This window comes from Hetaerina americana, unplaced genomic scaffold (assembly GCF_022747635.1).
Source record: "Hetaerina americana unplaced genomic scaffold, ioHetAmer1.1.p SCAF_2, whole genome shotgun sequence".
NCBI classification, from domain to species: domain Eukaryota; kingdom Metazoa; phylum Arthropoda; class Insecta; order Odonata; family Calopterygidae; genus Hetaerina; species Hetaerina americana.
The window spans coordinates 1784710-1802060 of NW_027286763.1; the positions used below are offsets into that span (position 1 = coordinate 1784710).

General features: G+C 36.2%; 1 protein-coding gene across 1 annotated transcript in view; it reads right to left on the reverse strand.

The window, feature by feature from the left end:
• Positions 1-1917: 1917 nt before the first annotated feature.
• LOC139687451 (solute carrier organic anion transporter family member 74D-like) overlaps positions 1918-17351 on the reverse strand; it is a 127363-nt gene continuing 111929 nt past the window's right edge. The window contains exons 11-13 of the mRNA XM_071584613.1: positions 16811-17069; positions 15407-15535; positions 1918-8888 (exon numbers count right to left, since the gene is read on the reverse strand). Coding sequence (XP_071440714.1) covers positions 8698-8888; positions 15407-15535; positions 16811-17069 — 579 coding nt within the window. The 3' untranslated portion in view covers positions 1918-8697. The remainder of the gene's footprint in view (positions 8889-15406; positions 15536-16810; positions 17070-17351) is intronic.

Sequence of the window (17351 nt, forward strand, 5' to 3'; positions counted from 1 at the left end):
GACTAGAGGTTAGCCACATCTCTGCTCCCCAATTAGATTATTCACAGAAAGGAAAGAAGACTGTATCCTTGAGTCAGGCATTGGTATACGACTCGGGTTCTTTTTATCCAGGGGAGGAGATGTAAGGAAATGGTCTAACTTTTTCTGTTTGGAACAAATGACCAGCAACCTTGTCTGCTGCTAATGGTGTCAGTGTGTCAAGATTTTAGGCCAACACTTATAGTCATTGAATGCTAAGATTTATGAGCTAGGTGTTTGCAAGTGATCATTTCACATATCAAATGCTTCATCATTTTCAGCTGTTCTTTAACACATTAAACATTAGGTTTTCCATTCTACTGAATAGATATCTCATGAGCTGCCTTAAAGCCTGCATTCTGAGTGTTTTCTGACCCAATAAGTTTGCAGTTTACTTTATTCGTGTTCCAGTTTTGTGTGGGACAAGCAGCATGAGACCATGAAGTATTCAGTTAATTTGGCAATTCTGGATTCTAGCAATTGGGTGTATGAACACATGACTTGTCAATTTTGTTGTGGTCTGCAAATTTGTAGTTGAAACCTTTACACTGCCATCCTCCTTTCTGTAATATTTGTGGACGTTGCAATAGGGACATAGTCTTTGTTCCTGACCTCCCCCAACTTGATGTATAGTTACAGCCTAGCACCTAATTATTTCATCATTTTTTCAGTCAAAAGTAACTTCCATCATTCAGCTTCAGCAATTTTGATGAGGCCCAACTGTTCTCATCTGAGTTTGATTTACAATAATTATATTTGCATTTGATTACTTACAACTTCTTACACAAATAAAAACAATAAAAGTAATTAACAACTCAAAATTTCAATGCAACAAATTCAGAGTTTAAAAATCATTCGCCTTGACTGGGATTCGAACCCAGATCCTCCCCTCAATATCTGGTCGAGTGCTTTAGCCACTTAAGCTACCGAGGCGTCCTCTTAAACATTCGCGGATGACTCCGTTAAAAGTTACTGTTGCGGCATCTCCCGCAGTTTCTTTGGAAACTCAAAATTTATTTTGTTAAGAAGACTTATGACCTGAAATAAGAACAAATTAATGTCATCCCAAAATATGTCATTATTTTAACTGTAACACTGTAAGTGACTACGCCCACCACTAGAATAGATAAGTTTTAGATTTCGGTGGTGGTTCAAACCTTGAGAAACTCAATGAAAACTCACATATAGAATTATTGGAACGCGATTATACTCATTGGACATCACAACCTCCATACTCAGCATTCTTCCGCCAGTTTAGTTCCAGAGGTCACTGGAACACACAAGCCCTACCACCATTTCTTACCTGTCATCCCACATGGTGGAAGGAAGTCAGACAACTAACAGGTTCACCCGAATCAAATTGCACATACAGACCATGAATAAATAACATCTGATAGAAATGTAATCTGGTTCAGTCTTATTCACCTAATTAATGATACATTTTTTGGAAAAGCATTCAATACAGATTTTAAAGCATATATGTAATCATGTGATCATCATCTATTTTAAAACTCTGATCAACGTTTAAAGAATGGCCGTACTCACATCTGTTGTTGATGGTGATTTGAGGAGTGCAAAGTTTCAATGGGCATACAACTTGAGAGCAAAGATGTGCCCATAAAGAATAAAAGAAAAGAAAAAGAGATGTTTCCTCAATACCCCTCACAATCTTGGTATGGTATGTTGATGACCAGGGGTATGCAGATGCATACATCGAAACTGAGAAAAGTGACATTTCACATAGCACTCAACACAATTTTGAAACACCAAATTCTGTATGCACAGGACGGCAAATATTCAAACACCCATTGGAAACCCACACCCATTAAGTTAGAAATATGAATGAAAAGCAATTTGCAAAACATCAATACAGATTTTATTTAAAAACAGGACATTTACAAAGATAAAAATCAACTGACTCTTTCAATATTTTTACAAATGCAACTTTCATTTCAGTCTTCAAAAGTTAAATTATTTGAGAAAACATAGATAGCTTTATGTTTCAAAATATTAATAATTTCATACAGACAAAGTGGAGGAATGGTATGAAAAATGTTTACTAATTAATGTACAAAATGTTCATGTATCAGTCCACTGTGAGTTGAAATGAATGATATTTAATGAAAACACAACATACAGTAGACTCTCAATCACCTGGGATGCTTCTTAAAAAGTTTCCATCAACTTTGAAAAAGTACAAAAAGAATAATTTGGAGAATTTAATTCTGAAAAACTACCAATATAAAATGGTAATTCATAGTTTTTTCTACCCTATGTGCCATAGCTATGCATCGCATATTACATGTGAATTATGGATTCAAGCATGAAGGGAGTGTTACTCTCTCAACTAATTTCAAGTCAGCTGAAGCCATCCCCATCTAAATGTAACAAATTTGAAATTAAATGGCAAACATGGAAAACTCGGCTTCAAAAGGCAGTTAACTATGTACATAATTTGCCTACCATGCACAACTAAATATTACATATTTCACCATGTGCGTAATTACGTATATACGTCTCTCACAGATGTCTTGTTAATAATTTTAAGTAGGAGAAATTGGTTAATCGAAAATGATACAAGAAAACAAACTGTACGCTATATCCCCTAGTCAGTTAGGGATGGGCGTAGATATTAGATAGCACTTCTTAAGTACCTCAATGACAAAAACATTGTAGAGACAGAACAAAAAAATTTTTAATTGGCAAAGTTGGGCACTGAAAAATAGAATTTGTTGTCTCTGGCATAACTTTATCAAATTTGCACAACATATTGAAATAAAATAAGTAACTTTGTAATTTCACACACAGTTGAAGTGTGTGTGGGATCACAAAGTCACTTATTTCATTTCAACTGAAAAATAATATGGAAGAGCCATTAGGGCTTACTTAAAGCTGTACATACATAATAAAAAAATGAACTATGCAGGTTTTTTTCCTGGCATAAGTTTTCCTTGCCATCCTGAAAATTTGAGAGTCTTCTGTATTTTCATGAGGTGGGCTCAATTTTGCATGACACCCGGTAGCTACTAATCCACCTAGCATTATCTTTGTAAAAGGTATCATCTTTTCAATCAACTGCAGTGGTTATATTTAGTAATGTCTTAGTATAGTTCTGACAACATTTTGGTATTGTTGGCAATATGAAGAGCAGTAAGTGCGGGAACTGTGAATTTGGGTCACAATGCATGAAATAATTGTTACCATTACAACAGCCAATTAACAGCCATAGTTAACAGTTTTTAAATGTGAAAAAATGATATACTTTTGTTCATAACATATACAAATGTATGCTTTGATATTTTATGCCCAAATACATTAAGAATTATGGATTTTTTTTGACTAAACATCACAATTGTTTACTGTTGATTTCAGATTGGTATAATTTGAAATCAGGCAAAATATTTCTCTCTAAAAATGCACTAACCATTGTAACAGAGAACATTTAGGCCACTTTATAATTTCTTTTACAAGTAAATCTCCTCCAGCTGAGTGATATGGCTTGTTAATGCTGTAAAGCACTGTCAAATTTTAATTAATATATTTGGTTTTTATGTACAATTGTATCTACAAATTCATTGTAAAAATATATGTCATATTTAATCACTGCATGAGCTCTAAAGGCTGATTATAATTCATTGTACTCCACTAAATGGGTGAGACTAGTTACTTGTCTCTATCAATAACAACTCTGTTGCTAGTATCCTATAAGCATGCCTAATGACAGTCTTGTCAATGTATAAATATAATTCCTCATAAATTTATGTATAAATTTCACATATAAGGTTTCATGAAATGTAATCTTAAGCCATTCCATTTCCAATGTACTTGACACTAAAATATATTAAACATATATTACTCCATAATTATTTTCAAGAAAACTTCAAACCACTGTTCACCATTGCGAGGAATTGAGAGTTTCTCTAAAAAAAGAGAAATTTGTCTCAAAATTCAATGCGATGCTTTTTTTCAATATAATAAATATTAAAACATCAAATACGATTACATAATGATTTTAAAGCACCAATATGTTAAGTTTCTGTAAAATCCATATCTTATTTTTGCTCTCCATCAAATCTGTCTTACTTTTGAACATGCTTTGACTCGTAAAATATGAGATGAATGAGATACACAGGCAACATGAAGAAGTGTATGATTAATGAAAGAAGTAGCATTAAATTCATGGATGCATTAAGTTTACAAAATAGGAACTGCATTAGACATGTTATGCCCTCTTATATCTTTTGTTGAGCAAAGAGGGTTAAGAGATGACCTCACTCGGAGAGAAGGTTCCATCTAAAAATTCATATTTGACACTCATTTTTTTAAAAGAATAGGGTGGTTGTTAAAAAGTATTTCATACATAGACAGTGGTATCAACTAGAAAAATAGCAATGTTACTAAGTAAGGGCATTGTTTGCAGCTATTTTGCAAAATTGGTTACTCATACCACAGAATAGCTTTACAGTTCATCAGAATGAACTATTGCTTCTTTGAATTAAAAAAGGATATTCCATCACAGTTGCTCATAATTCTTCTAGAATAAATTAAAAATCTGATTATCAAGGATAAAATACCCTTGCTCTTATTTTCACACCTAATATATTTAAGTAGGCAATTTTCTAATAGAAAAGCAAGTACTTGTAGTCTGTAATTACCATGATGCAAAACGGGTCAAATAGCATGTGATATATAAATATGGATTACGCAAAATATTTTGCCAAGGTAATAAATGCATGCCAATATTTTATCAAAAAATCAGATTCAGAAGAGGAGAGTCACCATTCTGGAACAATAGTTTTTGAAAAATGAGCTAGATTGCCATTACAAGTGAAAAGCAATGCTTTGTAATCTTACATGAACAGTGATTGGAAAATCTTCCGTCAGGGCAAATGACCCATATTTTCTGTTTACTTTCTTGCACCAAAATTTTGATGTAACTTTATTTATATCTTGCAAATAAATCAAGAATATAACTATTTACTAGTGCCCAAATAAAAATATGACTGTAAAAATAATTAATATTTGGTTTTTTCAATGGCTTAGTAAATGAACTTTTCAGATGATGCTACCAGAAACTATTTACAATATGGACAACAAGGTATATTTTACAATGGTATCTTTAAAAATGTAAAATTTACCAAAATAAGGACAGCAAATAATTAGGTTTTGACCCCTCATAATGGTGGCTTAAAGCTAAGAAAAATGACATTTTTATGAAAAAATGAAAGATGGCTGTGATATAATGTAAAACAAATGTCCATGCCCACAATATTTCTAACCCGTAATCTTTAGCTCCAAGAGTAGCTATGCAAATTATGTTGGCCTGGATAATGACAGATGTATTTTCCTATTTCTGTTGAGCTGTAAGGTGAGATAGTTGCGAGGGAGAAAAAACTGAAATTATAGTACCTACTCATCCAAGAGATGGAGTGAGCGATGCTTTGGCACAGCATGAGTATCAAGCAAAGATTTGTGGCATCATCAGATGTGTGCTGTTCAGAGAAACAAAACAAATAGTTTCTGCAAGACCTCCCATGTAACACAATATCCAACTGCCACACTGCCATATTAGTCAGGACATCTCTCACAGAATAAATAAAGTCTCATTCACCTATTTTGTTAATTTTATGAAAAAGTTAGTTTTTTTGCACTTAAAATAGTTCCCCCCTCCCCTATACTCTTCTGTAACACATTTTCTCTGAAAGAGGAGGACTACACTCAGATCATTAGGACACTCTTTTCCCATAGTTGCCACATTTTATTTGTAGCAGTCTCTGAACAAAGGTAAACCCATCACTGAACTTAAATCGAAATTTATAAAATTTAGATGCATGAACAACTTCGTACTGAACAAAGACATGCCTTAAAAAATCCAACAAAGATAGAAATGAAATCAATAATTTAAAACGGTTGATGCCCATACAATGATAATCTATTCAATTGTCACTATGCAGCCAGAACGAGGGACTAAAGTTACAGGGATAGCTACAGATTCTCAATTCCTAGGACAGCAGAATAGAAGGCATATATATCTATATATATTTCCTCTAACTGAAAATTCTGACAGGTACCATCACCTTGTATCTGAGCTACCTGAAGTGCACCTCCTTGTAGTTAAGCTAAGCTCAGGTTCATTTTGCTAAGTTTTGCCTGGTATATGTTTTTCTGGTAAACAGTAATTATATAATTTGTTTGGAAATACATGCATTTTGTCTTTGATTTTATTTCTGTCAGGGTTTTATCCAGACTGGTTGTCTTGTTACATATCTAGATATTTATGGCAATTAGAAGTTAAGCCTGAGGTATGGTGAAGTTTAAAATGTACGTCTATAAGTTACCAAATCATGAGCAATTCTCATTGACGGTGGCAACAGGAGAGCCTATCATACCATAGTGAATCTCTAAAATAAAAGTAGAGATGGAACAGTAAGTCAATATTAATGTGTGGTATTTGAAAAATATACCTTAAAGTTATGATGAGATGAATATTGATGCCATAAAGAATAATCAATTATGCTTATAAATGGTAAATCGGTCAGTCATTTGAAAATTAATAATTTCATCTGTTGCAATTTTCAAATAAATTTTCAACCGAGCTATATGTGTATGCATATAAAGGAGATACATACGAATGAATTAATAAGATTTTAAATTTATTGCCTCAGTATGGCTATTAAAAGTATGTCATTCTGAGCATAAATGCACATGAAATTTAAAAAATATTAGTTAATGTCTGATTCTTTCAATAGATTCAAATTGATTTCATTAAAGCGAAGAAATTCACAAATGACAGTGCTTTCTAAAAATATTACAACAATATTTCAGGGAGACATATCAAAGTAATGTGATGGGTTTTGAAATACTCAGGAAAAATAGCCATTGTTCCATAACTACTATAAGTAATGCAGAGCAACGATTGATTTAACATCTCTGTACAGAAAATATTTTGATTAAGTAATCAACCTGAGGGAACTTCAGTCATAATTGCTCTTATTAGCCAAGCAATGGAAGCAATTAGTTGCATAAGCCAAATGCATACACAATAAAACTCCTTAAGAGTGAATTATATTTATAACAAAATATAATGAACTATTCAATCGGCATGGGCTCTTACATAATTTTTAATTTTTCCAACAGCATATTGGAGAATTAATGCTGTTACTACAGTCATATTTCATAACTTCAACCAAAATTCTCAGATTTTAAAAGCAAAACCTTGCAGCGTTGACGCAAGAAAAAATGTGAATGTATGTCTGTGCACACATAAATTGTTGTCTATATTTTTTCTCATGCCAATAATTCCAAAATGCAGCTGTTTTACTTAAAAAAGTTTGAGAATTTCACGTGAAGCTGTAAAACATAACCGTAGGAACATCAGGAAGTGGCTCCATATTAGGTTTCCCACTACTATGTAAGAGTCATTTTTCAGTGATTTACTCATCAAAACACTAAAAATTTCACTGTAAATAATATGGTCTTTACAGTAAATGCCCTTTTTTGTACAAATCATAAAAAAATTTGGTCCATTCGATTCACTACTTAGAGGTTTTACTGCAATGAGGAAATATATACCAGTATCCTGGGATGGCTGGAGTGAACAATCTAATTACCACTGCCATAACTTGTCAATAGAAATATGTAGGTACTATTAATTTTTGACTTTCCTCCTTGTCTTTTACACAATAAGGAATATAGGTAGCTCCTAAAGTTGAGTGTCATCAGTAAATATCTGAGAATTAAGTTGCGGGTATTCCTTAAAATGGATACATTACCACCTTCCATTGGGAGCAGGTGTAATTTCTATTTAATGAGCCATACTTAAAAATGTCTCACAAATTTGAGATCTCAGGTCAAATCTACGAGGACAGCAACCACAATTATCTGCACTGAACTATTTCGGTGCATGCTAGTGATAGGAGACTGGTTTGAAATGAGATATGCCTTACTGGGCAGCATGATTCAAAATCAAGAGCTCATTAAAAGGAGAAGCTAGGTAGCTTACGTACCATTATCACTTTATACACCACCCATTAGTCAAATTTTTCGATAAAGTATCCTCACCAAGATAATAATATATAGCTAGAGGGCCTAATCAACTTTAGGATACAACATAAGAAGGCATGGGGAATATGGACATTATTTTTCTCCGCCAGACTATGTAGAAAATCAAGAGACTAACTTCGTGTGTGTCCAATGCAATTCAGAGAAGCACATTTTCTTGGGGTTGGCTATAACATCATAAATGCCAACACAGTTTAAGAGACATATCACTGATTAATATTATCTCCTTCATACTCATATAATGAAATATTTAACTATTGGCAGAATTCACCCTTGAGCTCATAAATGGTTTTCCAGTTTGTATGTCCCGTGAGTAGTACTATATGGCACAGCACCTTGGGATGGGATGAATACTTATCCTTGAGAACTAAATGAATGTGCGCCACTCAAATCTGCAAGGAATGGTTCAAGTTCTTTGGCTGATGAGATGATAAGAGCACTCCGGCAGCTTATCTTAGGAAGCAGATTGAAAGCTGACCGGCACAACCACTGTCTACGTCTTTTCAATCTTTAAGATTGGTAGTCAACACTTGGATTAAGTTTGGATCCCAGCACTTACACTCTGGATGAATCCTAGATCTTTTCTTGACCTCCGATGGCCACAACAACCATTTATTATCACACACAGGAGTCCGATGGTGCTTTCTTTTGTAACACATCAGGTGCAGCATCCGCTGCAGCTATTGGACTAAGTTCCTCCTCTTCATGTGGAGGAGGTAAGTTCTCATCAGCAAATGTGATGCTCCCAGCTTTGTACCACACTACGAGATCAACAAAAAAGGCACAAAGAAGAATTGCCCCTGTAGTGCCTGCAAGGAAATATCGACATGTCAATTATTTTCCTCCTCTCTCCTGGTTTTTAAATATGATTTACCAATGAAATGTATGTTTGCTGAACATTCATAAAAATTACAACAATCAAATAAGGGTTTCTTGATTAGCCTTGGGCATTAATTAATTCATTAATGCCCAGGAATCATCAATAATTGCAAGGTAAATGTACCATAATTACTATTTTACTTTCCACCAAAGGAAAATTACCATCTATCCTGGACCATGAAATGCACTTTTTTTAAACTCCCAAATGTACTCTAAAATCAACCTATCTTTTCTACAATGCCAGGGGTATTAAGGTTTAACTTCAACCTATCATACCCAAGCCGATTCAAAGCAGAAATACTTACTGTTACGTGTGTTTCACTGCATCGGACAGGGAAATTTGTTGCCTTCATTACATATTTTGAAAATATCACTGCTTTGAGTCAGCAGTAAGCAATGGAGTTCTAATATTTCTTGAAAGTACCTCCTAAAACATCTCAAATAAATCGTAAATATATACAATGTAGCACATTTACTTACATCTCACATGTGGTGCTGCTGTGAAACTTAATATGCATTGGGCTGACAAGGATATCCCCCTCTAATAAGGCATTCATGCATTGTCTCTCTGCCGAGTCCAAACTCTTTGAGTCTACAGGCATTCAACCTTAAGAAGTTGGAGAGTGTCGTAAAGGCATAGAAAATGGTTGTTTCTAATTAAAATTTCGAAATTATCAAAATACAAGGTCTGCACAAAAAATTATATGACTGGTCTTTCTGCATAGGAACTACTTGACAGATCACAATTGGTCAGAAGTGGCCTTTTAGCGTTGTCTGTGAGAAGTAAAAAACCACGTTCCTCGAGGTCCTGTTTTGACTTGTCTCTGCTCAACAGTGATTCTTGTCTGAGCTTGCACACGCTTGCTGTACAAAACAGTATTTCTTGCTCTGTCTTTTCTCTTCCATCCCTTGTTTTTCTCCATGAGGGGGCCCACTCGCTACCTGCAGTGTCGGGTCACATTCCCTACCTTTGCCCTTGGGGAGGAGGGCTTTGTATGTGGCATTGCAATGTGGTAGTGGAATCACACCTTATTTTTCAAATTCTATTTTGCACATTATTGGATAAATATCTTACCACATCCTACGAGGGAACTTGTTTGTCAGTTGATTATATATCCCTCCCTGGACTACAACCTTGCAAGGGAAAATCAGCAGCAGCAGGACAGAAGGTGCAGGAGAAGAAGACCACATTAGTTAGAATAGGAACGTGGAATATTAGGACAATGATGAGGACAGGGAAATTGGAGAATGTTAAGCGAGAGATGGACAGGGGAAATATAGATATTTTAGGTCTATGCGAGGTGAGATGGAAGGATAGCGGGGATTACTGGAGTCATAAGTATAGAATAATATACAGTGGTGGGGATGAGAGCCAACGAGGGGTTGCCATAGTATTAAATGAAGAGGTAGGAAGAAGCGTAGCCAACATAGAGCAGGTAACGGATAGAATACTACTAGTAGAAATAAAAGCAGAACCGACGAACTTGGTTATTATTCAGGCATACATGCCACCGAGCAACCATAAGGAAGAAGAGGTCGATAGGCTATACGATCAGTTAGAGGACATGATCGCGTGTGTTCCTGCAGGGAAACATTGGATAGTGATGGGGGATTGGAATGCGACGGTAGGCGAAGGAAGAGATGGTGACGAGGTCGGGGACTACGGCTTAGGCACGAGGAATGACCGCGGGGAGAAAGCAGTTGATTTCTGCAGGAGACAGGGGTTAGTCATCACCAACACTTGGTTTAGACACCACAAAAGACGCAGGTATACATATATGGACAATGCCAGGTGACTCAGAAAGATATCAGCTAGATTTTATTCTGGGTAGACAAAGGTTTAAAAACAGTGTGATATATTCGCACAGCTTCCCGGGAGCGAATGCGGACTCTGACCACAATTTAGTTGTTATGAAATGTAGCGTCCGTTTCAAAAAGATAAGGCAGGGGCGGCGAGTTAGAAAATGGAATTTAGAAGCATTAAATTGTTTGAAAAGGAAGGAATACAAACAGGCGGTAGAGGAAATCATGGAGGATGGTAAAGAGCTAAGTACTATCGAAGAAAAATGGGAAAGTTTCAAGGAGGATTGTCTAAAGCCGCAAAAGACACTATTGGAACCGTTAACGCTAAAAGGACTAGGAAAACATGGATCACGGATGAGATGATTACAAAGATGGATGAGCGGCGAAAATGGAAGAATATAAATACAGAATTAGGCAAAATGAAGTACAAAGAATTAAACAATAAATTGAGGCGGGCAACAAATAAAGCAAAAGAAGCATGGTGGAAGACGCAGTATGAGGATATGGAAAGTCTGCAGAGGAAGGGAGAAATTGGTACGCTGTACAGCAAAGTTAAATCTTTATCAGGAAGTAAGAAAGGAAGATCAACGATAGTAGTTAGAGATAAGGCGGGTAAAGTAATAGTTGACGCAGGAAAGATCCAAGAGAGATGGAAGGAATATATAGAAGAACTGTATGGTAAAGAGCTTAGACCAACAAAGTTAGACATTGAAAAGGAATATGACGTAGAGGAAGATAGCTTAGGTCCAGGCATACTAGACAATGAGATAGGAGGGGCATTAAGGGAGATGAAACTATATTAGGCTGTGGGGGTGGATAACATTCCCGTGGAACTTTTACAATGCTTAGAAAAATGTGGGAGGAAGAGGCTATATGGGCTGATCCGTAGTATTTATGAGGAGGGAATCTGGCCGGAAGACTTTGTGAGGGAAAGGTGGCTAATACGCAACCTGTACATATCTCAGACTGCTCAGGTGCGAGTGGGGAGTCTAGTTGGGCAGTGTTAGGAAGGGGTGTAAGGCAGGGTTGCCCATTATCACCGTTGCTGTTCAACCTGTATGCAGCGGAAATGATTAAAGAGGCATGGGAAGAACTGGAGGTAGGAATGAAAGTGGGCGGGGAATTCGTAAAATCAGCTAGGTTTGCTGATGACCAAGCTTAAGTTTGTCAGTCAGCCAAGGGGCTGCAAGCATTGCTGAGTGAATTGGAAATTCAGTGCGACAGGTATGGGATGAGAATCAATATTAATAAAACAAAGGTTATGCGATTTTCTAGAAAGAAAAAGGCTAAGCTAAACATTAAAATAGGAGGGCAAAAACTAGAGCAGGTAGAACAGTTTACCTATCTCGGTAGTGTTTTGGACCAACAGGGTCAAAGTAGTAGGGATGTAAGGAGAAGAAATGCGCGAGGCAAGTAGGCTTTCACAAGGAGGAGGGAGTTGATGACAGGGACGTTGAGTAAGGATGTTAAGAAAAGACTCGTAAAAACTTTGATATGGAGCGTAGCTACAGGTATGTACGGCGCGGTGGTCATTGAAGCAGGAGGATAGACGTAGACTGGAGGCTTTTGAAACGTGGGTGTGAAGAAGAATGGAGAAGGTGAAATGGACAGAGAAGAAAACAAACGAGGAAGTACTTGGTATGGTGGGCAAGAGAGGGGTTTGTTGGAAGCAATCCTATATATATATATATATATATATATATATATATATATATATATATATATATATATATATATATATATATATATATATATATATATATATATATATATATATATATATATATATATATATATATATATATATATATAAAACCATAAACACAGTAATCAACCTGAAGGTCGGTTTAGTAGGTGATGGTAGAGATCACCCAGTACTAAGCCCTATACGGCTTGTGAAAATTCACACATCAGGGTAGGGGGGCCAGTTCCTTTCCCTGTGCCGGTTATGGTTTCCCAGAAAGACCTGGTACCCGAAAAATCACTTTAGCTTGGGTGAAGCTGCAGGTGCCCAGAGTGCCTTGCCCGGGAATCGAACCCGGGACCCTCCGGTCAGCAGTCCAACGCTCTACCTACTGGACTACCGCGACCCACATATATATATATATATATATATATATATATATATATATATATATATATATATATATATATACACACACACACATATATATATTTACATGCAAGTAAGTTGAAATGATTTTTGCATGAATGTACTCGTAACTGCGGGTATAGGTTTGCAAGTATTAGTTGATTAGGCATGTGGTTTTGTTCCTTTTTACAGGTATTATGTAAATATTAGACCTAACATCTCCCACCACACGCCCTTGCGGTGGCTTGCGGGGTATTATGTAGACGTGGATGTAGAAAAATGCAACTGAAACTTATGGAATGATTCAAGAGGCATTCAGCAATTAACCTATGAGTCAGGCCAAGTGTTTTCATTGGTACAACCGCTTCCAGCCTGGACAAACGTCGGCAGATGAAGAGCCAAGAATTGGATGATCATAGACGTCAACAAACGATGCCCAGGTCAACAGTTTGAATGATTTAGTGATTGTAAACCATAGGTTACTATCAGGGGAACATTGGTATTGGATCTTGTCCCACCATTTGGACAGAAATTTTGGGCATGCAGCATGTGGAATCCAAATATGTGCCACTAGTGTTAATGGATAAACATAGGCAAAACATCTTGACATCAGCCAGGAACTGTTCGATTGTTCAAACCATGACTGATCTTAAAAACAATCATCACAGGCGACAAAACCTGGGTTTATGGTTATGATATAGAAACCAGAGCCCAGTCTTCACAATGGAAGGGGCCATATTCCCCATGACCCAAAAAAGCTCGGTTGCCATGATTGAATGTGAAAGTGACGTTGATGGGGTCCTTTGATTAGGAAGGGATTCTTCATTATGAATATGTCCCCAAAGGACAAAGAGTGAATGGGCAGCGCCGTATAGAGGTCACGAGAAGGTTAAGACACGCAATTTTGCGGAAGTGACCACAAGTGTGGAAATACAAGTCTTGGTGCTTTCATCTCTACAATGCACCAGTGCACACATTATTGATTGTCACTGGGTTTTTGGCCAAAAACAGCACATCAGTGATCCTCCAGCCACTCTACTCTCCGGATCTAGCTCCAGTGAACTTTTTCCTATTTTTCCTAAGTTGAAATCCACATTGAAAGGATGCTGATTTGAAACAATTGAAGACATTCACCAAAATTGTACTGCACACTTAAAGGCTTTCCTTAGAGAGGTGTTCCAGGCGGCATTGGAAAGATGGGAAAACATTAGGAGCATTTTATTGGCAGATGAGGGCTGTTTTTGAAGGCGATGAGTATGATTAAAGGGTAACTAATAAAATGAAGTATATATTCAAACAGTCACATTTTTAGCAGACCTTGTAATAACAGAAAATGTGTGTTGCATAAAAAGTTAAAATGATATTAGTGTCTCCGGATCTAAAGAGGGAAGATTGTCATGTAGGACAGCATTCAAACTTGAAGTCATGAATTGTGCTTCAGAACACAGAAGCAGGGTAGCTGGAAGGTATTTTGGCCAATCTCCGACTGAGAAGATGATACAAGAATAGAGGGTGCAGGTGGATTGAGTAAATGCAGATATGAGTAAAAAATAATTTAAGTTCATGAACTCCTAAATGACCAAAGCTTGACGGACAAGTTAAGAAGAGGATAATAAGTCACAGGAAAAATGGGATTACTCTTTCAAAAAAACGATTTTAAATTATGTGAGAAAATAAGCCAATCAGTACATTGCTGATTTTTCTGGCACAACGTCATGGTGCAAGTGATTCATGAAGAGAGGTGGTCTGTGCTTATGTACCAGATCTACAACAACTCATCAACTCCCACTTGAAGAGGAAAGAAAGATTACAAGGCAAAAATTCATGTCATGTCACACCGACAGGAGAAATGTAATGGGAATCAGTTTCTAGTGTTTGTGATTGAAAAAGTCCTGATGGAAAGTTGTAAGTGAGACTATCATAGTATTCTTTTTATAAATATGAAATTAGCAATGCACTTCATCAAAGTAAAGACTGTTCAAATTGTGTAAGAGGGAAGTGACAACCCTAGAGAGAATAACTGCGGAAATGATTTAGCAGCAGTGATGACGAATTTCTGAGATAATCCACTGATGAATAAACATTGATATATACTTATATGGCCATCTGATGGGTAGATTAACATTGGAACTCAGCAAGAGACTTTCCCATCACTCTAACATGCCTTCCCCTCCTCCTCCTTACCACAATTCCTTCCTCTCTTGGGTTAATTGCAGCAAATTCCACTTAATCCATTAGAAAAGTTTGCCCTGCTATACCTAAATAATTTACTCGCTTAACTCATTAATGAACAACTGCACTACGATATCATCATGTGCAGATGATGTCAAGTCATATCAAGTCATTCACTCTTTCCATTTCTCATTTCTTTATTTACTGCACCAGATAATAATACTAATAAACACATAGACAGACTTACAAAGATCAATTGCATGAAACACAAAACAACAAGCATAATGTATGAAGTATAAAAAGTCTAACGGAAATGGTGCTTACATGAAATAGAATTTCTTATGGCTGAAATAATAAAAGATAAATGAAAATATTACCTACCATGGTAAAACATCCGAAAAACATCAACATCGTATAGCCAGCAGGCCCCTTGTTCTCCGCATGCCATTTCCCATACCACGCAAGCAGAGTCCACCACAGCACCATACACAATTGGGCAAGGGACATTCCCTATTGGAGGAGAAAAAACGATTATCAATCACTAAATGCATCACAGAGAATGAAAACCTGTAAATGAAAAACTTAAAATAACATAGCTCCAAATAGGGAAGAGCAACAATGTTTATCTCAAAAGGACAGAAAATATTGATTATATAATTTAAACAAACTTCAGAAATGAAAGATAAGCATGCATCTCAAATTTTCAGTTTTGTAGAACATACAAAATTTCCTAGAGAAAATTAATAGCTAGCCGAAAACACGCATACTTGATTTCATATTTTCCTTAAGATATATGCACCCTGCTAATGTGATATTTCAAATCATTAATACAGTTAAACTTAGTACAGGATATTGATGTAATGCACACGTTTCTTTTGTAAGTTGACTGTGGACTGAGTTGGCAGTAGAAAATAAAACTCAATTTCATGGAGAGGGATGGCATTTAACTATACAACATCTCATTTTTTGCACAGTTTGATTTCAGATTTTTGTTATACGTATTGCACTAAATTATAACAATGAACTGCAACATATAGTTTTAAAGAAGATTTTTATAAGAGTTTAAAGCATTACAGCCTTGAAAAATCTCAATGGTCACAGCTTAGTCAAGAAAGTTAACTTATTAAACTAGTGTGGAATTCTTTCATGACAAAAAAACACAAGTTTTCAGTGACAACCATTATAATGACTCAAATTTTTAGCGACAAAAATTGTAACTGCACATGCACAAAAACATAGCAGCAGATAGCATAGATGCTATTGCTACTATGATTGAAGGTGAGCCATATTACCATACCATTATACTATATATCATAAACAGAGTCACGGGTAGTAAGGCTGGATAACTGCATGCAAAATGTATGAAAAAGCAGCCATGAGTGGAAGATTCACTGGTATTCATTGGATCAGGGTGAAGGGATGCAATATATTGGGAACTTAATTACATGTAATTATAGATTTTTGAGGGTGTGGCAGTCTAGTAGTTAGAGCACTGGGCTACTAACTGAAGGGTCCAGGTTCAATTCTGGGTAATGCCTCCGGGCACCCTCAGCTTCTCCCAAGCTGTGTGATTTAACAGGTACCAGATATTCCTGGTAAACTATTAGCAGTACAGGGAAATAAACCCCTGTGCTCTGGTGGATGAATTTCACGCACCATTAGATTTAGTATTAGGTGAGCTTTACCCTCAATCATCATATGAAAATAAAGAAGAAAATAACAAACAGGTTGATAACTGTTGTTGGTTGGATTTTGAGCCTCAAATGAGAAAATCTTAGCACTCACCAAATAGACCGATGGCAAACTGGATGAGACCCAATGCCATTGCCTTGTCCTGAGGATCTACACAGCGAAGTATGAGTAGCATTGAACCAACTTCAGAAGTGGAATGAATGAATACAAATACTGAGAAAAGCAGCATGTACCACACAAAATTGGAGCACTCTAAATCACAATATCCTTGAATGGCAGTCAGCATTTCCCTTGGAGTTCCATTCAAGCCTCCTCCTCCATTTGATTGATCCATGCAGAAACAGTCAGAATACTGGGAAGAAAATGAAATTAGTCAAAAGACTATTTTTCTTAGTAGCTATAAAACAGAATTAGTTTCAATCTTGCTCAGTAACTCTCATTAAATAATTAAGAAAGTATTTGGTTAATTTCCCATCCATTAATTACACTTGCTTTCACTCACAGATGAAAATATTATTACCTATATGCCTGTATTTAAAACTGCAATCTATGTGCGGCTAGTAAATGGGAGAGAGAACAGAAAAGAGCAGTAAACACCCAGAAGATGAGTACAAAATGTACATATTCTGTTTGT